The 26,232-nt window shown below is 43.7% G+C and overlaps 1 protein-coding gene across 1 annotated transcript in view; it reads left to right on the forward strand.

Annotated features, from left to right (window-relative positions):
• ADAMTS18 (ADAM metallopeptidase with thrombospondin type 1 motif 18) overlaps nucleotides 1-25,960 on the forward strand; it is a gene marked incomplete at its 5' end in the record, with an annotated part of 68,216 nt that extends 42,256 nt beyond the window's left edge. The window contains 7 exons of the mRNA XM_080644378.1: nucleotides 8,911-9,052; nucleotides 11,433-11,559; nucleotides 14,712-14,916; nucleotides 16,160-16,345; nucleotides 18,005-18,217; nucleotides 21,702-21,849; nucleotides 24,262-25,960. Coding sequence (XP_080500504.1) covers nucleotides 8,911-9,052; nucleotides 11,433-11,559; nucleotides 14,712-14,916; nucleotides 16,160-16,345; nucleotides 18,005-18,217; nucleotides 21,702-21,849; nucleotides 24,262-24,377 — 1,137 coding nt within the window. The 3' untranslated portion in view covers nucleotides 24,378-25,960. The remainder of the gene's footprint in view (nucleotides 1-8,910; nucleotides 9,053-11,432; nucleotides 11,560-14,711; nucleotides 14,917-16,159; nucleotides 16,346-18,004; nucleotides 18,218-21,701; nucleotides 21,850-24,261) is intronic.
• Nucleotides 25,961-26,232: the final 272 nt, after the last annotated feature.

The following is a 26,232-nucleotide window of genomic DNA, read 5'->3' on the forward strand; positions in this document are numbered from 1 at the left end:
ATGAGCTTTTCTGCTAGCTTTGCCCTCTCTCTCATCCCCACAATCCCACCTCTTTCCTCCCTGCCCCATTTCTTCTTCTCCCACCGTCTTTCTCTTTCCACTTCCTCTCTCTCTTCCTCATTCTCCATCTGTCTCTGTTTCTCTCTGTCTGTCTCTGCTTCTGTCTCACACTCACACACACACACACAATGAATGAGATACATTCTCTATCAAGCTCCCAGTTGGAGGGTATGAGGAAATTCATCATGAGTGTTTCATTGTGAAGTAACTTCATCTCCGTCTGATTAACACTGATTGGGAACAAGATGACACAGGTTGCTATTCTAAGACTAAAACATGATCCCCTGTGTTTGTACAGCATTCCTGCTTTTTTTCTAAGTCTTAAAAATAAAAGCTCTCCTTAATGTTAAGGCTTGTTTCCTCTCTCTGTTAAGTGGCAAAGGGGGTGTTTAACTCTTTGAAACTCCCCAATTAATAGCGTACCGAGGGAGAGTCCTGCAGGGGAAACGGACAGCGGCCTTTGTAATGACAGTAAGTGAGAAATAGGTTAACCACAGGCCAGTTTCAAGGCAGAAAAAGACATCTAAAGAAAATTGCTATAATAAACAACTTCCTCCGCTCTCTGGTGAACGGAGATGATGGAGTGGCGGGGACCAGGTGGCCGGGCACATAGATCAGTGCGCTGACAGTGTGTGAGCCGCGCCGACGGAGCATTACCTTCTCATTTAGCCCCTCCCTGTGACCCTGCTGTCTGAGTCCGCCCCTCCTCCAGGGAAAGGAGCTGAAATGAATGAAGATGAGCCTCCAGATAAACTCAGTGTAAGGAGATTAGCCAAGGAGCACGGACGGAGCGCAGACACAAAACACAAAAGAGGCAGAGACGTAATGGAGGGTTAATGCAGAACAGATGATCTAAAACTCAGACTCCAGCGGACAATTCAGAGGTGCTTTGGCGATGCCACGTCATTTGTCTAGAGAGTGCCATGTGCTATTAGAAGTGCAGGCTTCAGTTCATTCACGGCAAATACTTCTGTGACGGGTGGGAGGACACTCTTTCTCTTTACTAAACCCGAAGGAATCTTGATGAGTTGAATTAGAACTGTAGTCGGGGTTCAATGTGTCAACCGCACCTTTGAAGCTGCCTAACAGATGCGTTTGCAAGTCCCCATCAGCGTCTCTGCGTTGCTGTCTCTTGTCAAATCCAGCTCACTCACACTTAATAGCAATGATGATACCGGTCGTGCTCCTCCAACTTTGAAGCACACAAGGAGGCAAAGACAGCTGGCTGGCTTTTCCCATCACTGGGGCTTCCAAAAACCACAGGAACATACACAAACATGAATCCACACCACGGAAACGTCCCTTCCGGAGCATGAGTCCACATGGGACGGGTGGTGCAGTCCGTGACTTATCAGGAGGGGCCAATCTGTAACATGTATTGTGTTTCAGTGGCTAAAACAGCAGTTAAGTAACATATCTAAATAAACACAGGGGAACATGAATTTAGGAGATTAAAAATCATGGTTGCTTAAATCAGACATTAGCATGTTCAAGAAATAAAATGTCCCGGGTTGGAACCCAGTAGCACTATGTAAGTAGTACAGCATGCTTTTGAATCCCAGTGATAAGATCTTTCCAATAGTTGGTATAGTTTTTAGAATTTTGTTAGAATCCTGGACACTGGGTTTCATAGCTGGGGAGGCAGTGTCATGAGAGTTAAGATGCTGAGTTTTGGAGTCAGGGATGTTAGAGACTGGGGTCCGGTGCTTCTGTTTACTAGCTTCGTGATCCTGTGGATTGGCTTATTGGTTTATTCCTCTACCGAAGTGGAGTCTTAAAAACACTGTCCTTTCCTCATAATCTTAACAACTTTAAATGAGATAACGCATGCACAGTGTTTTGTCTGGCGCACAATGAGTGCTGCTATTGGTGTTTTGTAAACAATCTATTCTAATAAAAGGGTAATATGCTAATTAGACCTGACATCATCCGTCTGTCCTTCTGGAAAGCCATGGTGGCAGGGCCGAGGCAGAGGCAGTTAGGGCAATCAGGACAGCAGGGGAGGGCAGTTAGGGATGATCAGGCTGGCAGGGGAGGGCAGTTAGGGGGCGATCAGGCTGGCAGGGGAGAGCAGTTAGGGGGCGATCAGGCCGGTAAGCAGAGGCAGTTAGGGGTGATCAGACTGGCAGGGGAGCATTTAGGGGCAATCAGGCAGGCAGGCAGGCAGGCGAGCAGTTAGGAGCCAGCGGTTCCAGATTGTGAGAGGGATTCCTGGCAGTCAGACATCCCCCAAGGGGTCCCTGATTGAAGAGGGTGCAGGCCGGGCTGAGGGACCCCCACTCCTGTGCATGAATTTCATGCACTGGGCCTCTAGTCAAATATATTACTGAAGACAAGAAGCAAGCTTTCTAGCATGCATTCAATAAAAAGCCAGTCTTTCCAGCCCAGGCATAACTGGTGATTTCCATGGGAGGATGAGAACAACCTCCTCTCTCTCTCTCTCTCTCTCTCTCTCTCTCTCTCTCTCTGTCTCTCTCTCTCTCTCTTTTTAAGGCCTAAATAATGAAACAAATACAAAGCTGGTTGAAGTCATTTGTAGTTTTAACACTAAAAATTAAGCATGGGTGCAAAAGAAAGAAGGCTGTTTACCAAGATTACTCAATGTGTCCTTTGTTTCAGCTGTGTGCACCCGAAGCAGGAGCGCCCCCCCCTCCTCCCGAGGGCAGTTGGTAGCGTCCAGCCCTGTCTGTGGTTTTCCAACCTAAGAAGCTGTAAATTTTATAACCCTGCACCCTGTGGTCAGAGCTGCTGAGTGTTGTGTCTGAAGTCAGGTGGTTCGTGTGTTCAAGGTAGACATTAAACAGCTCTGCCGAGGACCTGGAAGCGTTTAAGGAGGTTGCTTGCCAGCTGTAAATTAGAGACCCAATGCCAGTTGGCTGGAAAATTCTCTGGACTAAGACCAGTTAAGTAGACGGAATCGCCGGCGGTCTTTCCAAATCTGTGCATTGAGCCGCGCGGCGTTCCCGTCTGACATGCAGCGCGGGGTGGCCGGGAACAGCGCTACTGTGATGCCGGGACAGAGATGGGGAGGGCATGTGGCATTCCCAGGACCTGCAGGGCGTTCATCTTCTCTGCTGGTGCTGAGAAGAGTTATGGACTGCCCCTGACAAGGTCACTGACAATGTTTTAAATTAGATATGAGGGGTGGGAATTATTTTCAAATTATGCATTGCCCAGCTGTGTTCCTCAGCATTCACAGAAGCAGTTAGAGTCCCACCTGTGTGGTTATCACACAGCACCCCAAAGTCCTCCCATATCCCAGATTCTGGCAGGACCAACTGTGTCAAGATGATGGTCATGGTCGTCCAGAGGGATGTAGGTATGAACAAACCACCAAGACCATATAGGGGGCTATCGTCTCCATTTAGGAAGAGCAGGTGCAGTCATCGTTAGACCACAGGGCCATTTGAAATTTGGAAACTTTTAAATTGTGCCTTAATACTGCTGCAGGTGAGAAAACCTTCACCTTGAGGTTGGATGGAGCAAGCTTCACGGATGTGGAATCTGCAAAGCCACGTGGGACCTCATGCTCACACAGGCCCTGTGTTTGGTTTCATGCTTGGCTGTCACCAACTTGAAATTCCTAATCATTTTTTAAAGTTCAGGCTTTTTGAGAATCTCTATTCTATTAGCCAGATGGGCAGTCTGTTTCCAAAGGAGATGGGAAAAATAGGAAAAAGGAAGAGATAAGACTACAGCTGTGTAGTCTGTTCCTCGTCACCTTTCTCCTCAATACAAGATAAATAAAAGGGCAGAGATGTACCTTCATTCTCAAGAAGCAAATAGTATGTTACAATTGCCAAAGGCTCGTCTTTTATATATTTGGTCTTGGCATCTAGTTGTTTAATTACTATCGTTAAGAGGTTTCTAGGAGGGGTTGCTACAATAAATTCTTAAGTCAGCATTCTGCTAGTTCATACAAATATTGTCTCTGAGCGTACGTGATCACACATACAGCTGTCTGTGAATGTATAGCTGTGTAGACATTATAGTCAGGCCTTGAGTCATTTGATTTTTTAAAGTTGAGAGTCTTTTATTCATTTATGCATTCATTGAATGCTTTAATATGCTCAACAAACAAACTATAAACAATAGATCCTTTATGCTACTGGCTATAAAACTATAACAGTAATACAACGATATCCAGCTCTATGTATTTTATGAGCTAGTAATTTAAAGTTGTATAATCCTGTGAACAATTACAGTAAATTGTGTAAGTTATTTCTCTCTTGCTTTGGCTGGGTAAGTAAACGCCTAATTACCTTGACTAGAGGCCTGGTGCACAAAATTCGTGCACTCAGGGGCATGTCCCTCAGCCTGGCCTGGTCCTCTCACAGTCCAGGAGCCCTCGGGGGATGTCCGACTGCTGGCAGTAGGACATCCTTAGCACTGTCACAGAGGCGGGAGAGGCTCCCACCACCGCCATTAGAACCCAGCTTCTAGCTGAGTTGTGCTCCCCCTGTGGGAGTGCACCGACCACCAGGGGGCAGCTCCTGTGTTGAGCATCTGCCCCCCCTGGTGGTCAATGCGCGTCATAGCGACCAGTCGTTCTGCTGGTCAGTCGATTTGCATATTAGCTTTTTGTTATATAGGATAATATGGAATGGATTAGTTGTCTTCTTGCTATTTAGTATTCTGTTTGCTACTATTCTTAATTGTTGCTTAATAATTTTATTTTTGTTTAAGCTATGAGGGAAGGCACATGGGAAACTCAATTTAAGAGTTTGTCCTATTGAGGTAAATAGAAATCCTCAAAGAAAACTTAAGTTCTCTTTTGTTGTTTTGTGGCTTTTTTGCTGAAATCATCCACAGCATGCTTTACTAATGACAGCTAGTACGCTTCTTCAGTCATGCGATCCCTTCCCCCAATTTCACAGCAGCGTTGGATTTTTCTTTGCAGTTGTGTAGTACCTTGTTTTTAACCTCTTAAGTTACGGTATTATTTTTGTGTGGACTGCCTGCCTCATTTCCTCCACTGGAGACTAGATCTCTCCTCACCTAGAGAGGGCCATCACCATGAGAATCAGAAGAGGCGATGTAGCTCAGATCTGGGCAGCCACAGTGGCCTAGACCAGTGGTCGGCAAACTGTGGCTCGTGAGCCACATGCGGCTCACGAGCTGCGGTTTGCCACTCTGTTGACTAATGAGTTTGCTGACCACTGCTGTAAGGCATTACCCTTACCCAGAAGTTTTGACTTCAGGTTAAAGACATTAGTACATTATTAAAATGTTTTTTAAGTGTTTTTCCCTAAGGCAGTGGTTGGCAAACGCATTAGTCAACAGAGTGGCAAACCACGGCTCGCGAGCCGCATGTGGCTTGTGAGCCACAGTTTGCCAACCACTGGCCTAGACAAAGGGAAACATGGTCAAGTTGAGATTTGTTGAAAGTAAAGATAACACCATTTCTGGATTGATTAGCTGTGGAGTGTGAGAAAGAGAGAGGAGATCAAGGTGCCACCAGCTTTTCACTTTGGCCTCAACAATTGGAAGGATCAGGTTGCCATTCTATGAGATTGGGAAGAACAGGGAGGAAAATCAAGAGCTCAGTGTTAGACGATGATACACCTTTTAAACATTCAGGTATAGATACATGAGAGAAGCAGTCAAGAGGTTGAAGGTCACTTTGATATTGAATAGTTAGGAGATAAGGAGAATTCAACAAAGGAGACTGGTAATGAAGGTCAGTGAGTCAGGAGAAGAACTGAGAAAACAAAAGGGTTCCTGGTGGCAAAAGAAGGAGGAAGTAATCAACTATGTCCAGTACTGGTGATTGGTTGAGTAAGATGAGGCCTGTCACCTACTGAACATAACAAGGTGTTCTTGAAAGAGCAGTTGCAGGGATGTGGTGGGAGGGACACCTGACAGAGAAGAATCAGGGACTAGTAAGGAAAGATATGGAGATAGAGAGCAAAGGTAACTCTTGGAGGAATTTTTGCTATGAAGGGGAAAAATGGGACAAGAACTGAGGGATGCATGAAGGAAATTTTTTTCTTAATATGAGAGATATATTAGCATATTTGGATGCATGATGGGAATGATCCAATTGACTGGGAAATTTAAGGCTCAAGAAAGAGTGGGCAACTGTAGTAGTGATGTCCTTAAGCAGGTGAGGGACAACCTGGACTAACACGAGAATCAGAACAAGGCATCCTGGGTAACAGGAGAGCGTGGGGGTACAGGTACAGAAATAGGTTTGACAGACAGAGATTGTCTAAATTCTGTTGTTTGTAGGAAGGTAATTTTGATATATTTTTTTTTATCATTGGCTTTCCTGGAGATCTGGGGACCCTGACATCTTGGTTGGTTTTGCTTGTTCAATAGTGATGACACTTTGATCTTCACAGTCTAATTTTTTTTTTTCTTAAATGCATCCTGCTGTTCACAGCAACATTTAAAAATGTTTTATAGTAAAACCACATGCCATGCATGGCTTAAGTTCTACAATCTGTCTATAAATGAAAGTGGATTATATTTTAATTCCCTTTGAAAAGTTGTTAAACCACTGTTAAATCACCAGAATATAAGTCCTTGAAATCCCAAAAGCAAGAACTAATGTTTAATTTTCTTTGCATTCCCATTAGGGATCACTTTCCCCTGTGGCAGTAGGAGTCGGAATCTAGTTTGAATGGGGGGGATGGGTGGCCTTAGGAAGAGGAGAAAAGTGGATTTCTTTATCACACTTACACTTGAATATGCCTTCCACACATGCATGTGTGATGCAACGCCACTGCTATAATACCATCCCGCCTCGTGAGCCTTCGCTCCCTGTAACTCTTATGCAGTCCCTGTGTTTTCCTGCATGTACGTGTGGTGCACTGCATTATTTTCTCCACTACACATCTCTCCATTCCTACTGCATACGGAAAATAAAAACCCAAAGTGTTGCATTGGAGATACTATGTTCATTGAAGGAGAAATTTGCGTTGAGAAATCAGTGACCATCAAGAGGATCTTCTGAATGTAAAACTTCTCTCACAATTCTAGGTTGATTGTGAAAGAAAACGTTAAGTGTCTGTTTACTTAATAGCACATAAAGACATTTACAGAAACATTGCAACAATCTCAAATAAGGAAAGCACACTTTGTTCCAAATGTATGAAATGTTATAACACAACTAGAGGCCTGATGCATGAAGATTCATGCAAGAATGGGCCTTCCTTCCCCTGGCTGCCGGCACCACCTTCGCTCCAGCCGGAGCCGCCTTTCCACTTTCCCAGGCTGCCCAGAGGCCAGGAGTGGCTGGGGCGAGGCGGGACACCTGCGTTGTTGCGACAGTGCAGGCGTTCCGCACCGCCCCCCGCTGCTCGGCGCCTGCGTATGCAAATTAACCCTCCATCTTTGTTGGGTTAATTTGCATACTCCTGATTGGCTGGTGGGCGTCACGAAGGTACTGTCAATTTGCATCTTACTCTTTTATTAGTGTAGATTGAATACATGATTCCAAGAACCTTTGTATGATTTAGCAGCAAAAATAAGAAAAGCAAAGACGAAAAAGGTCCTCAGAACTAAAAATCCCTTAGGACCTCAATTTTAAGGTTTTCATTGGTGACTAATAGAATTTGGCATTTGTCTATTTTAATGGTCCTACCTGTTTGCTATTTTTGGTTTTGGTTTTGGATGGGGGTGAGAGGAACAAAGACCCATCTATTAACATTTCTTTCTTTCTGAGAGGCACCAAGATTCGTTTTGTTGCGCAATAAATGATGCCCACACCATGGAATCTTTTGTGTAAGCCATTATATTCCTGGATCCACTTACGCTAATAGCAAAGTGGAAACCATTTTGTAGCATCCTAAGGAGTGGTCTGGTTTAATGGAGGTCCTTAAACAGCCGCCACCCACCCAACTTTAATTGAGGTGGGATCCCACCAGACAGAGATAGAGCCAGAGGTTTCTATATTTAACTGGAAATCTGCTTTGCTTCTTGGGCATGAATGCCCAGTTCTGGTGGTAAAGAATTTTCCACAAGAGTCATGGGGCAGAGACAAGCAGCTATTTATATTCATGCTTCAAGCTTGAAACAGGAGAAGAGAGGAATAGTGAAGAAAGGAGAGATCAGGAAGGAAGGCAAATATTTGCCCACGCCCAAAACAAGGTGACATTTTGCAATATTGAGATACATTTTATTGGACGTCCCAAGTTGTTTTAAGCTCATTCACTAGTCACCTATGTGACTTGCACGGGGTCTTAATATTTTTTTTTCAGTGAAAAAATAGCTACATTATAAAGTGGTTAGAGGAATGCTTTGAGATAATGCATAGAAAAAATTCAGCAGGGTGCCTAGAATGTGCCAGTAAATTATTGCTCTTATTTTAGCATCTTATAGGATCAGATTTAGCCTAAGTCCCTGCCCTTTTAAGGTTAAGTACTTGTTTTACTTATATTATTTTTATTTAAATTTATTTATATAAAATCAATCCCTACTTCTGATGATTTTTTTTGTCTTATCTGCTGTTCATCCTGGTACACAGTTAACAGACACATTCGCTTTGGTTAAGACCTCAGAACTTTCTTTCCTTCAATATAATGTAAAACATTTTTTGTTTTATTAATGCAATTATTTTTATTAAATGTATACCTAGAGTTGAGGGTTGTGGGCTTATGGCAAATGTCAAGTCAAGTTTCTCTATATAACATTTATCTTAATCACAGTTTTGATGAAATGGTGTACACATTTTTAAGTGTCATGGGAAAACTTTAAATCAACATACACCGTACTTGGGAACAATGTTGTGAACCAACTTTAAGGTCAAAATGTCATACAAATACCTTTACCATGTTCCACGAGCTCTCTGGAATTCCAGGGCCTGACCTGCCTCTTGATCTCTGATTTGTGTCTTACGCTGTCCAGATTCTGATGCAAGGCAAAAACCCGGGCATAGCTTGGAAGTACGCGCTTCCCAAGGCCACCAATGGAACTCAGCCCATTGGGAAGAGACACACCCACGCCTGGAGCACGCTGCAGGCCCCGTGTTCCGCCTCCTGCGGTGGAGGTAGGGTGACTTCTTACTCCACCTTCCAAGTCTCTTCTTAAAACAGGTCCTTCCACACCAGGCCTCTTCAAATTGTGTGGTTAGAATAAGCAACAAAATAAGTGTCTTTTATGGGAACCATTACTGTAAGAAGCGAATATCATTGCACTATCTGAGGATTTTCCTATGTAGAGAGGAAACAATTCTCACAAAACTCAAGTCAGCCACAACCCAGACTCAGAAGTTATACATCAGATATGTATAGGGGAAAGAGGAAAAAAATCTATAAGAATATCTACACATATATCTGTATATTTTTTAAATTTTTCAGCTTACAGTTTAGTTTCTCCCTGCCCCAACTTTTCTGTTGTAGAAGGTGGGTCATGAAAAGTGAGAACAGAGGCCCTGCAGTGTGGACACTGTGCCACCCGGGGCGGGGCGGGGGGGTCAGCAGTCTCTCAGCAGGGAGAGGGGTTAGCTCTGAGAAACACCTTGGTAAGGGAGGAAGTGCAATAGTGATCCCCTCAGCAAGTAGCAGTCTGGCATTTTATTGAGATCCAAAAACCTCATATATTTCTGTCTGTTAGTTCATCTTAGTCACACTTGGGAGGAGGAATGGAAAGTCCATAAGTAGGTCTGTGAAACCGAGGCACGAAGGTGGGTCACTCATTTCCTCCTATTCAGAGCACCTGCCGACAGTGGGTCACTAACTCTTCCATCTCCCTTAGCAGAGGGGGGCATCTTGCAACCACGGACTGAGCAGAAACATAGAAAATGAAGAAATTCTCATGTCTGTAAGGCCTGTTCTTCAGGTGCTCATGCTAAATAACAAAATATGAGGAAATAATTCTTTTTAAAAAAATATCAAATCACCCAAAGATAATGTTTTTATTAATAATCATTTTAAAGGCAATATGCTATAAAGAAAAAAATAATTTCCCATAATCCCTTAATCATCAATAGCCAATGTTAAATATTTTGGTCTAGATCATTCAATTTTTATTATGCAAACATAAAAATATGTGTGTTTGACCTCCTCAGACATATGCCATATGTATCATTGTGTTTGTTATTTTTAAAGAACAGAAACCATGCTAATAGACCAGCGATTTTCAACCTTTTTCATCTCATGGCACACATAAACTAATTACTAAAATACTGTGGCAAAAAAAATAGGTACAATTTTGATTCATTCACACTGGATGGCTGTTGTTGTGTTGGCTGTTGTCATTTTTTTATTTGACAATTTAAGGAAAAGGAGGTCAGTGCCCTGACTAAATAGCCAGGTATTGCATGTTTTTAAAATTCTTGCGGAACACTGGTTGAAAATCGCTTCTGTAGACATAGCTCTACCCTTTTTTACCTAGTTTTGGAGCATGAGCGGTTTTTCACACATCAAATGTTCTTTGAAATTATTTGCAGTAACTTCCTGGTATTGCAGAGAGAGCACAGTTCCTTGGGAAGGATGGAGATTCGATCCATTTTCCATTTCCAGGGAATGAATGCAGCCAAGGGGAGGATGCTGGAGAAGTGCATTGTGGGGTTCCCTCTTGCCTTGATCTAGCAACCCCTTCAGGTGACTCACAGACATGTTGTGTCCAAGGCATATGAGAAGAATAAGATCTCCGGAAGTAAACTCTTAACTTTAGGGAATCCCAATGTGGTTAAGTGCCACCTCAGGCAAATCTACTTCAACCTAATGGTAACAGCAGGGTGACTTTTCATGGCTCCTCCGATTCATTTTAAGGGAAAGCACTATGTAAATAGAAACAAACAATTCAAAGAGGAGGCAGAATTCCTATCTGGGGAGCTGACAGATACAGCTACTCACAGAATGTGCGCCTCTGATGAGAAGCCCTGAAATGAGCCTGGCAAGCAGGGCATAGGAAGGCACTGAAACAAAAAATCAGAGTCCCAGCTGGCAGGTACAAATACATACATACTCCGTGGGCCGCACTTTTGTTTATCTATGTATCACACGCGTACGGAAGTGGAAGGTGCTTCATGGAAAAGTAGAATCTTAGAGTTTCCACACATAGCTCACCAATGGCTTTTCATTGAGGAGCATTTCCATTTGATGTCGGCAGTGAGAGTTACAGTTGGCGGGTGTTTCCCTTACAACCGCCCTATTTTCAAAGGGCTGTGTATCACGATGTGGTTCTAGAACCCACAGCCGTCTTGAAAGTGAAGAAGCTACATGTTAAAATGATTAAGATGTGAGGGGGGAAATGGGATTCAAATTAGTTGCAGATTTCATCAAAAGGAGGCGGTCTCACCCAGTATATGGATTCTGTATCCTAAATGCAGTATCAGAACCCTGGTAAATCAGAAGCTACGTTTGGAAAGGAAACTGAATTGGTTATCTGTAATTTTTACTGTGTATCTTTTGATGTCTTGTTAGGTTACATAAGTGTAAAGGCCATTTGCTTACGAGATCAAAATACTCAAGTCAATTCCTCATTCTGCAATGCAAGGACCAAGCCAGCAACTGAACCCAAAGTATGCAATGCGTTCTCCTGCCCTGCCTAGTAAGTCATCTGGAAATGTCTTTCTGATGATATTAGTTCTTTATATGCCTTCGTTGTTGGTGTGAGAACATTAAAGCCCACATGTCAATGCTTCTGATCAAAAGTAATGGTACGATTGATAGATAGAATGCCCCCAAAAAGTAATAGAAGAAAGAAGGTAGTTGAGGTTAAAATATAAAACTTGAAAAACACAAATTGGCTTTAGACATTCATTTAACTCTGTCTCTGCAAACCTAACCTTGGGCTATAAAGGTGGTGGTGTTTTTTTTAACCTTTACATACAGACTCCTCTTCTCTGCACTAAATCAAACAGATATTTCAGTAACCCAGATTCCTACATTAGTTAAGGTTACATGTGGTTGTGTGCTTAACTTTTATATAGTTGTCTAAGAATTTAGAAAGCAGACCATGAAACCCAAAATGCAAATTACACAGTAGCAAGACGCAAAATAAAAAGGAAGGGGTAAGAGGCCAAGTGGTAATCCACTTCTGATGATGGTAACCTACGGGGAGCTCAGAGGGTGTGTTTTTGGATGGATTTTAGCCACACTATTGTTTGAACAATAATTTTAAGTAATCTTCCCAGCCAAATGGAGTCTTTTCTTGTGTGATTTATCTTCTGCCAAATGTATTTATATAGAATTGACAGAGTTTCTTCCAAAGCAAGGTTGTGTTCACTAATGTTTCAGATAATTTTAATAAGTAGTGTTTGCTTTGTGGTAATGCTGTGAGTTTATACAATCTTTTAATACACACACATGTATTTTTTAGTGTATCTGTCATCGTTTGGGGCTGTAGCTATCTACCAATCCCATATGCCCAATAGTCAGTTTTTCTCTTAGAATCTGGAACCAGCTGTATCCTAAACACAAAAAAAGAGAAACTTGGGAGCTTTTATGGATTTTCCACTTTTGCTAAGAAATATCTGGTTCTAAGAAATATGTGATTATCAGACAGTGTTATTGACCCTCATGGAGTAACTTCTCCTTTAGTTGGTAGGTGTGTGTGTATGCATGAGTAGGAATTGTATGCTTGAATGGCAAGCTGATGTTTCTTATTTTTAAGCCTCCTTCCCATCACTGGTTATCTCAGCCAGCCAAAGAAAGGGACTCCATTTACATATCATCCATGAACAGAGAGAGCCTAGGTCCTGTCCGACTCCTAAGACTTCCCTGGGGACCCCATGTGGAAATGATACTCAGCAGTAGCAGGTTTACTGGCTATTGAAACTGGAAAAGCGCCTCACAATGACTGCCAGAGTGGAGTGGAGAAAGGGGCAGGATCTTTGTTGCCTTCTTCTTCACCCTATTATTTATTTCTCATTATTTTCTGTTGTAATAATGGGGACTCTCAGGGACTATTCTTTGCTAGGGATCTACTAGGAATAAAGTTTAGACTCAGACTATTAGAGCTAGAAGGAGAAAGGAATTATACTAGGAATAAAGTTTAGACTCAGACTATTAGAGCTAGAAGGAGAAAGGAATTATACTAGGAATAAAGTTTAGACTCAGACTATTAGAGCTAGAAGGAGAAAGGAATTAACCTGAGCTAACTCCCTTATTTCCACATGGAGCAATCATGTCATATGTGTACTTTTCGTATGCCAGCTCAGAGCTGAGGACTGGGATGTGGAAATGAGTAACTTGAAGCTCTTGCCATCAATGAACCCTCAGCTGAATGGAAGAGATGGAAGTGTAAAGATACATGTATAAAAACAAGTTTACATAAAAAAGCAGTAAGGGAGAAATGGATGTTGTAGGAGTCTGGGCTCTGAGGTGGGGGTTGATAGGGAAGGAGGCTAGGTGAGAAGTAAGCCTGGGGCCCCAATGTGGGGAATCACACATGTCACACAAAGAGTCTATTTGTGTTATACTTCATCTAATACTTTTACAAAATCATCTTTGCCACATAAAGGAAAGAGATTTTAATTTGGTAGACAATAAAATGCCATCTTGATAGACAACTGTCGAAGCTACTAATAGCAAAATATATGTTTTCTTTACATCTTATAAGATACAAATAATTGTACCAACATAAGAAATTATTTGATACAGTCTTTCTTTAAATAAGATAGTATGGACTACTTAATGTTTTAGAATGCATACAACCCTAGAATCCACGTGCTAAATTCTCTGGCCTAAAGGTCTTTAATTTCTTATGTCACGCTTGTGGGGGAAACCAAAGAAAAAAATTTATAGGACTAGGAAAGGTGAGAGAAATGCAAAGGTGTAACAACATATGTCTTAAAATGATACCTAGAACATTGGTAGAACAAGCCGAGTTTTAGACATTGCTGCCGGGATTCAGATGTAGGTATTAAAGATCATATCTGCTAGATCTTTTATATGCTAGGCCTTCAAATCATAGAATTTCAATTAATCAAAATTAGCTGTTGAAAAGTATTGGTAGTTTCTGTTGATTACCCTTTAAATATAAACCAAGTCTCAGACCACTGTGAAAAAGCTGGCCTGGTAATCTTTAAATAAAGAACACAGGGTTCTGTCCCCAACCCATCAGTAAATTTTAAGACTAATCAGAAAAGTAGCTGGGGACTTGCCTCCTTAGACATTTCCTCTGTGAGAACTTCTCTGAATGTACCCCTGTCTCCTGCATGTGCACACATGTGTACACACACACGCACATACCTCTCATTGATCCCTCTTCCATTACTCTCATTATTGTAGTTTATATGTTAACTAATAGCATGGCAATTATCAGAAAGTATTGTCGACATTGTTCACATGTCTGCCTCTTCACGGAGTTGTAGGCTCCTTAATGGAAAGAACATTGCCTCATTCCTTTTTCCAACCCTAATGCCTAGGAGAGTCCCTGGCACAAAGTTAAGATCCCAAGAAATTTGGCTAAATGAGTGGATTGCTCAGATTTCCAAATGGCACACGTTTCTTCCCCTGCAGAGGGCAGGAATGTATTTTTCCCCACGACTTTGTGGTGACTAAGTGACTCCCTATAACTGGACCACGTGAGTATGGGCTTCAAAATCTGCGAAAGAAGAATTAGTATGCATGGCCCTTATTGGTTCTCACGTTGCCCTAAGGCTTTCATCAGGTGGTTAATCTTTCATAGGAACTGCTTTGAAAGTGATGAGCCAAAGCCTCAGCTTCATTGGAAGTAATTTTGCTTTTCACTGGCAGCTGGAAGCCAGGCGACTGGAGCGCGTGCAGCAAGCCGTGTGCGGGGGGCCAGCAGAGCCGGAAAATCCAGTGTGTGCAGAAGAAGCCCTTCCAGAAGGAGGCGGCGGTGGTGCACTCCCTCTGCCCAGTGAGCACACCCACTCAGGTCCAGGTCTGCAACAGCCACGCCTGCCCCCCAGAGTGGAGCCTCGGGCCCTGGTCTCAGGTAAGTGGGTCAGCCTTAGAGCCGTTGGTCCTGTTCCCCATGGAAAAGGAAGGTGACAAAAGCATCGGTGGCACCTTTGCTTCCCAAGAGACTCTCAGGTGTTTACACCTTCAAGAGAACCACACTGACTTAATGCAACGGGGCATTTTAATTAACGTTTTTAGTGATTTCTTATGCGGCCTGCAGTTTGGGAACCTTAGACGTCCACAAGTTAGAGGACGTGTAGGCTAGACAGGATTCGAGTGTCGGAGGAATGGCCGGTGAATCTGGCTACTGAATTCTCCAAAGCAAATGGGAAAGACAAAGACAAAGAGAGACGCCTAAAGGGACATCTAACTCTTGCGTCAATGGCCTACAGAGGAGTTGCACCTACCGTTTGCTATTGTCACAAATTCCCAGTGAAAGATACAAGGTTATAAAGTTGGAGGAAGCATGCAACTACCTGTCATCCACACAGAGGTTCTCAGCTGGGGGACTGATGGTAATGTCAGGAGACATTTTTGATTGTCACAATGGGGAGAGGGCATGGGTACTACAGGTGAGATACACATCCTACAGTGGTGGGACAGCTTCCCAAATGGCGAGAACTCTGCTCTGTAACAGCCCAGCCTTTGCTAAACCACAGCTGGCAAGACAATTTTAGGCAATAATAAAAAAAAATTCAGGGGTTTTCTTGCCTGAACTAGCAAGCCAGGTAGCAGCCCCTGCCCACATTTCTGCCATGCTCTCCCTTAGGACACATAATATCGTGGAGGGTGTTGATTTCGGATCAAGTTTAACAGTGCACTATCCTGTCCCCAACAGAGGTCAGATGAGGTTTTGTGCATTTAATGAGAGGACATGATGGAAAATGTTTTCTAATGTTGAGAGTATACCTCTTAGGGGGAGAATGTCTTTGAGCATGCATAGACGTACTTTTAAAATGAGGGTATACGTTCATCTATCACTGAGGGCAAATCTAAGTAGTGTGTGGTACTGTCTGGTCTCTCTCTCTGCAATTAGTAGTTATAATTTACAAAAGGAGGGCTATTTCAGCACAGTATGTAGGGTGGGAATGGATAAAGAACATGGCGTTCTTCATGGAAAGGAGCCTTAGTTCATGAAGTTTGCCCCAAATTTCACACGGAAATATTTTGGGAGAGTGTTTTATTTCTCTTTCCTGACTACTAAAACCAACTATGTCTGAGAACTTAAAAGTCATTTGAAACCAGCATGCCAACAGCATTTTTCTTTTCACCTCAAGTGTTCCAAGACCTGTGGGCGCGGGGTGAGGAAGCGGGCGGTGCTGTGCAGAAGTGCCTCCAGGGCCGAGGGCCTCCCCGAGAGCCTGTGCGCCAGCATCCCCAGGCCAGAGTCGCAGGAGGGCTGTGTCCTGGGGCGATGCCCCAAAAACACCCGGCTGCAGTGGGCCGTCTCCTCGTGGAGCGAGGTAGGACTTTCTATCACTGATGCGTCTGGGTTTGGTTTGTTTTAATGCTCAGCTAATCCACCAGCATCCAGATGCTCAAAGCTTCTTTCTGTTCGACACACATATACCAGGTACCTTCTAACTATTCCTTCTTCCCGTCTGATTTCTTCATCAGATATTGATAAAGCACCCATCACGGTGTTGGGGCAATGGAGGCACAAAACCGCATAAAGTGTTGGGATGGAAACATGGGGAAGGGATGCAAAGTGCTGTGACGGGGGTTGGCCCTCCCGTGGGACCGCCTAGGTCCACTCAGCCCAACATCAGGAGGAATCCTTGTCAGAAGAGAGTTTGCAGGGAGTGTGAGCCTGAACGACGGGCAGGAATGAGGAGGAGGTGGTTGGGGGGAGGCTGCTCCACACGGAGGGGTTCCCCACGCAGGGAGAGACTAGAACACCCTTGGTAAGGATGGAGCCGGGTGTGCTGGAGCTGCAGATATCGGGGACATGAGGGCCTTGGGGAACAGACTGAAAATCTACCCTTTAAACATTGGGGGGCCCATTAAACTGTTGAAGAAGAAGAACAAGCAGGTTTTCGTTTCAGAGAGAAGGGGAATCGATGCAAATGGGCAGAAGCCAGAAAGGCGCTTGCATGGGCATCAGAGTAATAAAGACAAAGGGGGAACGTATTTCAGGAGAGAGACGTGCCTTTGAGAGTTCCTAGAGAGGCCCCTGGTACCTTCAGGAATATGTGGGCAAGGCAACGATGCCTCCTCGATTTCTGGCTTGGGCACCTCAGTGGAGTTCACAGACACAGGAATCCTGAGGGAAGGAGCCAAGCCAGACAGTTTGGTACCTGGGAGACAGGTGTCTCCTCACAGGAGCTCGGTCTGGCGAGGTCCAACACAGGAGGGGTTTCTAGCGCAGCAGCTCTGGCTCTTGTCCACCAGTGCCCTTCTCCGCCTCAAGGATGCGGGTAGAGCAGTGTGTCCCTCTCTCCTTTCCTCACTCATTTTCTTTGAGACATTAAAACCCTAGTGGCTACATGCTTGGGCCTGCCCCTCCCTCACAGAGCTGTTGTAAGTATGAAGCTCAGTGCCATCCTTCATTGTTCGATTGTTACACTGATGCCAGTGCTCCTTATTCAGTTCATCAAGGCCCTACACTTTATCCCATAATACTTAAAACAGAAACACGTTTTCTCACACTGATTTCATCCGTCTCCATCCTTCTCTCTCTCTCCTGCGGCAGACATCATCAGGCTGTACCTCAGCCGAGAGGGGCAGGGTAAAAAGATAGGGTTGTTCTTCCCCTCGGGAGCCTCCAACTCTCCTCTTCGTGCGCTGCCTCCTTGGCACAGACTCCCGAATCCTCAGGCCTCAGGTCGACCTGCACATCTAAATAAACACCAGCCAGAGACCCCGACTCCATCCCCTGCCACCTCATCTTTGGACTCTGCCGCACTCACATCCGTAGAGCGATGCCTCATTTTGGTTTGTTGGTGCTGATGAGCCCTGTGACTGGTTTTCTCACCTGTGGCACGAGGGACTTGGTGCCATATTTGTGGGATCCTCGCGTGCGTGTGGCTGACCTGCCATCACCCAACCCCCTAACGTCACGTGGATGGTACGTCCTCAGGCCGGGCACATCTGCTCGCTGACCCTCCTCTCTTGGCTCCTAGTGCTCGGCGACCTGCGGGCTGGGGGTGAGGAAGAGGGAAATGAAGTGCAGCGAGAAGGCCTTCCAGGGGAAGCTGATAACCTTCCCAGAGCGAAGGTGCCGCAACATTAAGAAACCGAACCTGGACTTGGAGGAAGCCTGCGACCGAGGGGCCTGTCCAGCGCGTCCCGTGTACAATGTGGCAGCTGGATGGTATGCATCACCATGGCAACAGGTGAGTGCCCCCAGATGCACGAAGTTTGTATTTAAGTGAGATTCAAAAAGAGGAGGCAGTCCACCAAGGGCTGCTGGTAGAGACTTGTCCACGTGTCAAGAACAAAGGGCTTCACCACCTGTGTAGCCTGGGAAGGTTACGTAATCTGGGAGCCTCCGTTTTCACATCTACAAAAAATTGAGAGGATGATATCTTGCAAGGTTTGATTTCTTTTTCACAATAAGATAAATCACTTAGTACCCGGCTTGTCACACAGTGCCAGCAGTTGCTATTAAATCCACCACTAGTGTCTTCTATATTCTAGAAATGTCCCTCATGGTCTTGACTCATTTGGTTCTTATGTCATGTTTCCAAATCCTACCTAATAAAAGAGTAATATGCAAATTAACCATCACTCCGCGACACCCAAAAGCCATGGCCACAGAGAGCAGGAGGGAGGCTTGGGTTTCCCTGGCAATGAAGGAAGCCAAGCTTTCCGCCTGCCCTTGCTGGCCTAGGCCTCCACTCAAGGCTACAAAGTTTCAATGATAGAAAATACATAAATCCCAACAGAAATGGCGGCAGCCACAGAGCTGGAAAGAGCAGGAGGCTAGGGTTGCCCCTGGTGATGGAGGAAGCCAAGCTTTCCACACACCCTGGCCGGCCCAGGCCTCGCTTAAGGCTACAAGGTTTCAATTATAGAAGATACCTAAATCCCAATAGAAACGGCTGCCGCCACAGAGCGAGCAGAAGGCTTAGCTCCGCTTCAGGCTACAAAGTTTCAATTGTAGAAGATAAATAAACCCCAGATACCAGGGCCTCCGCTTGGGTTGTGGGGGGCGTGGCTGGCCTGCATACCACCACAGGCCCCATGCCCCAAGGGAACCCCCACCCTGATCCGGGACACCATTCAGGGCAAACCAGCTGGCCCCCACCTGTGCATCAGGCCTCTATCCTATCTAATAAAAGAGTAATATGCAGATTGACCATCACTCCAACACACAAGATGGCTGCCCCCATGTGGACACAAGATGGCCAGCAAAGGAGGGCAGTTGGGAGGGACCAGACCTGCAAGGGAGGGCAGTTGGGGGCAACCAGGCCTGCAGGGAAAGGCAGTTGGGAGGGACTCAGGCCTGCAGGGGAGGGCAGTTAGGGGAAAACAGGCTGGCAGGGGAGCAGTTAGGCATCAATCAGGCTGGCAGGGGAGTGGTTAGGGGGTGATCAGGCTGGCAGGCAGAAGCGGTTAGGGGCGAGCAGTTGGGAGCCAGCAGTCCTGGATTGCGAGAGGGATGTCCGACTGCCCATTTACAGGCAGTCGGACATCCCTCGAGGGGTCCCAGATTGGAGAGGGTGCAGGCTGAGCTGAGGGACACCCTCCTCCCCCATGCAAGAATTTCGTGCACCGGGCCTCTAGTAATAATAGCTAACGTTTGTCAAACCCTTGCTATTAACGTTGCTAAATGCTTTACATGCATTTGTTATTTTCTCACTCTCACTGCATCCTTTCAATGGTCTTATTGTGTGTATTGTGGTCACTGTTTTGTGGATGAGGCAGGTAAGGCTCAGAGGTGGGCACCTCAGTCATGGACCCCCATCTCGTTTAGCTTGGCCGATGTCAGTGCCACCCTCTTTCTCGGAAGGCTTCGATGAAGGTTTGGTCACTTTGGTGTGTTTTTTTTTAAAATATATTTTTATTGATTTCAGAGAGGAAGGGAGAGAAAGAGAAACATCAATGATGAGAGGGAATCATTGATTGGCTGCCTCCTGCACACCCCCTATTGGGGATCGAGCTACAACCCAGGGCCCTTCAGACCATAGGCCGACACTGTATCCACTGAGCCAAACCAGCTAGGGTGATTACTTTGGTTCTTATTGGTGGAGTGGGTGATGCAAAGTCGGAGAGAACACTGTTTTGGTCCTTGTGGTGCACAGCTCTTCAAAGAGCTTGTTGGCTTGAGAGGTGCTGCCCACACCTCACCATGAAACACGGGGGCGGTGCTAAGACACAAGTATGTCTGTTTCTATGTTTATATATACATGTACATGTATGTATTCGGTTGTCCCTTGAACAAGATGGGTTTGAATTGTGTAGTTCCACTTATACGAGGATTTTTTTTTCAATAAATACTGTAAGTGTATTTTCCTCATACATTTTTTTTCTCTAGCTGACTATATTGGAGAATACAGTATATCATACAAGTAACACAAAGTATGTGTTAATCAACTATGTTATTGATAAATAGCTAACTGTTGACCAGAAGCCTTAAGTTTTAGGGGAGTCAAAATTATAAGTGGATTTTCAACTACAGAGGTAGCTAACCCAAGTTGTTCAAGAGTAAGCTGTGTATGTATGTGTGTTTGGGAAGTAAAACAGGGGGAAAGGAAATTAGTATGATTTTATATCTCTAATTGGCTAGGTGCTATAGCTTTGTGGTTACCTATGTACTAAATGCAATGCCTGTTGCTATGGATTGCTTTTATCATTATTTTACAGATTTGGAGATTGATCCTTATAAGATTATTTCAGTTAGTAAAGAACTGCCAGCATGCCAACTGCTCCCCTGCCTGATGTGCTACGAGGGCAGAGTGTAATAGCTGCCACAAATGGCCCATAAAACCTAAAATATCTAGGCTTCACTTCACAGAAACGTTTGCATACTCCTGGTTTAGATCAGCGGTCGTCAACCTTTCGGACCTCATGGACCACCGGTTGGCGACCGCTGGTTTAGAATGATCATACAGCTATATTTGAATTTGGGGCTAATTACAAACTCATACTCTTCCCAGCAGAAAGTATTTTTTCATCCTAAATACCAGTCTATATAGTGATGACTGTCCAAGATAAAGTTTCACCTGTCTGCAATTTAAAAAATACAGTGAATTTTAAAAAGCAAAAACAAAAAATAATTTAAAGGGATATTTTTTCCCCTGATAATATTTTATTCTTTTGTTATGAAATGTTATTTTGTTCAGACACATGAAAATTTAAGAATGCTAACAGTCCTTGTTAGTCATCTATTTTTCTAAAATTCTAATCAAACAGTAACAGCATTGACTTCTGGGAAGCATCCTATCCACCATGCTAACCAGGAATCTGGCTAGGCACCCAGAGCATCATTTCTTTTGCTGCCCTAGTTTTGAACTATCCCCTCCATGATTGCATCTGCAGAGATTATTTGGAATTCTTAAACTACAGGGATTAATTGCCTAGATGTGTCTGTATTCGTTTCCGCATTCTTATGGCAGCTTCTGTATTTCTGGAAGCTCTCTTCTTTATGAGTCACACGCTTGGGTGAGATAGCATTAGCCTACGACCCTTCTAATCCCATCCACTGGCTCCCACGTTAGAAAGACTGTGGACCGCAAGCACATGTACCTGGCTCTGGACCATTTATCAGCAGGCACCTTGGTCACGTCATGAAGCCTGGAGACATTTTCTTTGATGTCACTGACATTAAATGGATCCCATCCAGCTGAGTGTTTCTGATGCCTCCCTCTTCTGCAGTGCACGGTGACCTGTGGGGGCGGGGTCCAGACCCGATCCGTCCACTGTGTGCAGCAGGGCCGGCCTTCCTCAAGCTGTCTGCTCCGACAGAAACCTCCGGTGACACGCGCCTGTAATACGAACTTCTGCCCAGCTCCTGAAAAGAGAGGTAAAAAGGACCCCACACTCCAGTCAGTTTTACTCGTCTTCAGAGAATGCTTCAAAATCCCATCAGATCTGGTTGCGCAGCTTGTACATTCCACACGTCTAGGGCAGTGGTCGGCAAACCGCGGCTCGCGAGCCACATGCGGCTCTTTGGCCCCTTGAGTAGCTCTTCCACAAAATACCACATGCGGGCACGCACGTACAGTGTGATTGAAGGAGTACACTAATTAAGTTAATAACAATGTATCTACTTATATAGTTTAAGTTTAAAAAAATGTGGCTCTCAAAAGAAATTTCAATCGTTGTACTGTTGATATTTGGCTCTGTTGACTAATGAGTTTGCCGACCACTGGTCGGGGATGCCATTCACATCAAAGTCCACGTGAACAGCACTCCTTGGAGGTGTACAAGGCACAAATCCAGCCGTTCCCACTCAACATGATCTCATATGCAGGGGAGATTTTGTGCTATGATAAGGCTTTTTAGTCATTAATTCTTCGCAAGGGAGAAATGGTAATCTTGCAAGTCCATTTTTTCTAAACTAAATTTTAATTGAGTAAACACTGTGCCAGAGATTGTATAATCAATGGTAATGCAAGAGTGCACAAGAATTGCCCTCAAGGAGCTCACGTTTTAATTGAGAAGACAGTTACATTACAGTCCAGTCCAGTGACTATGTATTGTCCTAGGATGACAGCTGACATGTTTTCTTAGTTTAAATGAAGTGCATGTGTGCTGATGGGAAATTCAGTGAAGGAACTACACCATTCCTCACTAGTGCAACTTATTGACAAACACCATGAGATATTTTTCAGCCTAACCAGATTTCCTTGGGCTCAGGAATCATGTACCTGCTCAGTTTTCTCTGTATGTAATCACAGCTTTTTCCAAGACTCCCCAATCTCTTAGCCTGCACTTGCCAATTTGTGGTGAATCAGATTCAGGACAGTTACTCACTTCCCATCTGAATCTACATTGCTGTTTACCTGCTTCTGAGATAGCCTTAGCTCCAGCATCACTTTCCCTTCCTCTGCTCCCTCCCCTGTTTTATCTTAGGCTTGGAGACCAGAAAGCTAGTCCTGTAGCAGTTACTCAGAGCCAGATCACCTCTAGGCAATGCCAGGATTCTACACACCTGCAGCCTTTCTTATCGGAAAGCTTATGAGGGAAAAGTACACACATTTTGAGCATGTGGTCATGTTTTCCGGACCATCTCCTCCTTCCTTCATTATCAGTGATTTCAAATTTCCACACTTTAGTCAGATGGCTCCAGACGCAATCACACATGCAAAGATTAGGGGAGATTAGGAGAACCACATCCTGGGGCCTTGTTGGCCACTCTAAGAACTACCTTTTACTCTGAATGGCTGGGAGCTAAGGGGAGAGTCTGGGGACATGCTTTACATAAAATGTCTTACTTTTTTAAAAGGATCACTATTAGATGGGATATTTTTTTTTTTTTTTTTTGGCAGAAGAACAAATTTAGTTAGTTCTGAATCACAGAAAGATAGGCTACAAATTGGGAGCTTTGTATGCTCTGACCAAAGGCACAGTGGAGAGCCACTGAAGGGTGAATTCAGAAGGCACATGAGTAGATACCTGTGGGCGGTGTGTAGTTTTGAGTTGCAGGTAAAGGCAAGTTAAGGCTGGCATAGAGGAGGGGAAAACTGTCCCAGCTGTGAATGAGAATATGTTTGAAGTCAGAACTCCTTGAGAATCCAGTAAAACGACTGAGCCCTAACTCCTCAAACACGTATTTGTTTACATGAAGAACATCTTACTTACAATTTCATGCACATCCTGTATCTTGTGAGATGCTTCTGGGTAAGAATTCCTGTACAATGTCCTGCTTCTAATCCGTAATCACATCTGTTCTACTGGAACAAAGACGTCAGAAAAGACTGGTGTTGACTTATATCCACTTGGTTGCAGATTGGTTCTGAGATTTATTTAAACTTAACAGAGAGTATTGCAGCTGGGCCTCCATTAGGCTCCTGGTTCCCCAAAGTAACACATGGACCAGCAGCATGTGTGTTAGAAACATAGAATCCCAGCACTCACCATAGACCTTCTGAATCAGAACCAGTGGTTTCACAAGATCCTTAGGTAATTCTGAATGTGCTGTTCTAGGTACTTCCTGGGGTGTAAAATGGGGAGGATCAGATAATCTCTGGCTAGATATGACTTTTTTTCTTAACATCCACTTTTCCCCCACTGGTTTAAATTTTGCTAATGGTCATAGTCCCTTTTGATGTCTTAATGCTGCTCTTTTCACCCTCCTATCCAAGTCCTAATGGATAAGAAGAAAAGCCACTCAGAAGCACAGGCAGGTAGATCCAAGGTCATTAAACTGTAAGCCTTCACCTTAAGAGACTGAGCCTTTTCCTAGCATGCTAACTATGTTTTCTCATTTTAGAGGATCCATCTTGTATAGATTTCTTCAACTGGTGTCATCTAGTTCCTCAACACGGTGTCTGCAACCACAAATTTTATGGCAAACAGTGCTGTAAGTCATGCACAAGGAAGAGCTGATGCCCTCCCCAGCACCTTAGGGCCGGGGTCTCACCTTTCGGACCAAAGGCTGAAAACTCAGCACCTCACGGGTGATTGGCAGTGTTGAGGAGCCAGCTCTGAAGAACAGTCCGGCTTCTTTTTCACTTCCCCAAAGCACATGGTACTCTGAAGCACTTGAAAATGGGAAGCGATGACAAATCTGACTCACGAAGAAACAACGTTGATTTGCACTGTTAATTGAAAGAAGTGATGAATCACACTGAGATATGTCAATGTGAGAGTCTGGTCAACTTTGGGACACATCCCCTTTTGAATTTAAAAGGGTCCCATGGCAAAGACATCTGTTTCAAAAGGTCTTTCGAGACTTCAGGTCACAGACTGAGAGTTAGAGGAATCAAGCATGGATGGAACATTTACTTGGAGCTCACAGTGTGACTGAAACTGTGGACACCCCCAACCAGGAGTTACACAAAAAGCCAAATGGTGCTCACGACAGTGCTTGCTGCTGGACTGGCAAGCTTCATGTATGTTTATTTAGTGTGCGTGTGTTGTTTTTATTATTTTGTTTAAAGTATATCTGCTTATAGAGTCTTCAAGACTAAAATTCACAACTTGAAAAGTATTCCAAGGAATATTCAAAAAACAGGGCAACTTGGACTATTTAAGATCTCCATTTAATTGAAATGCACACTCTGAAGAAAAAAAAAAAAGAGCTCATAAGAAAGGTAAATATTGATGCCCTACACATTATATCAACCTCTGTAACTTTTGGTGCTAGCCAGGATCCTCGAGTCTGCTCTTTGGGAATCCGAATTGGTGAAATGTTCTTTTTTGCTAAAAATCTAGGAGTTAAATAGCAGTGTGTTGAAGGAGAGGAGACCATTATTTGTAATGCTCCCTACTTATTATCAGAGCTGTTTGGAAAATTAAAGACCACTTGTGGTTTTTGCCTACCAACTGACATGTTTAAATCTGCCCTAGGATTTAGTTAACAAGAAAAGTTATAGTGGCAATAGAAAAATCCATCTATCTTCCTGCTACGTTAATATTAATAAATCATACTATGACAAAACTATTCAATGAATAAGTATTTTACAATCTTTCAGATGATATTTTCAGTCTTCAAAAGCCAGCTGTTGGTTGGCACTAATGAGTTTAAAATTGTTCTCAATTGCAAAAACACCATACTATTTTGCCAAAACCAAAGTAACTTACAAGACTGGGTCCTTCTGTAATTTTTTGAGATGTGGTTATAAAAGACGTATTTATATAATTCTACTCCATTCCTCAGTTTTTTTGATGAATGTAACCCAACTACTTTTAAAAAGTCTCAATTCAAACAAGGATTTGCCAGCTCAGCACAACCAACTAGACAGTGGTTTATTAAATTTAGATCATCCTTTGTTCCCCTTCATGCATTCTCGAATCTCAGAGAAATGATTAGATATTTTCTCAACTCTCTGGGCCTAGAATAGTGGTTATTTTATCATTAAAAAAGAGTTCTACATCACCACCCTCTGAAAAATTACAAGTTATCTGTTCTTTATATAATTATCATTTTATTTTATGGAAAAATTAATTTATTACTAATAGCCTATTGTTGTGTTCTCACTTGCTTCTCTGAGGGATATTAATTCTGAGGAAAAGTGTTGACTAAAACCATGGGTTATAGAGAAAAGTCAAAATATATGTGTAATATTTAATTATTTTATAAGTTTTATAATAAAGTGTTCTGTTTATCTTTGAAACTTGTTAAGTTTTTGAATAAATTAGTGAGAAGTCAGTTATGTCCAAGGTGATTTAACTGTATAAATGTTCATTTTTCAATGAAAAGTTGAGAAATTTTTAGGGGGGTAAGATAAGATATTCATTA

Source organism: Plecotus auritus (assembly GCF_963455305.1).
Source record: "Plecotus auritus genome assembly, chromosome: 10".
NCBI classification, from domain to species: Eukaryota; Metazoa; Chordata; class Mammalia; order Chiroptera; family Vespertilionidae; genus Plecotus; species Plecotus auritus.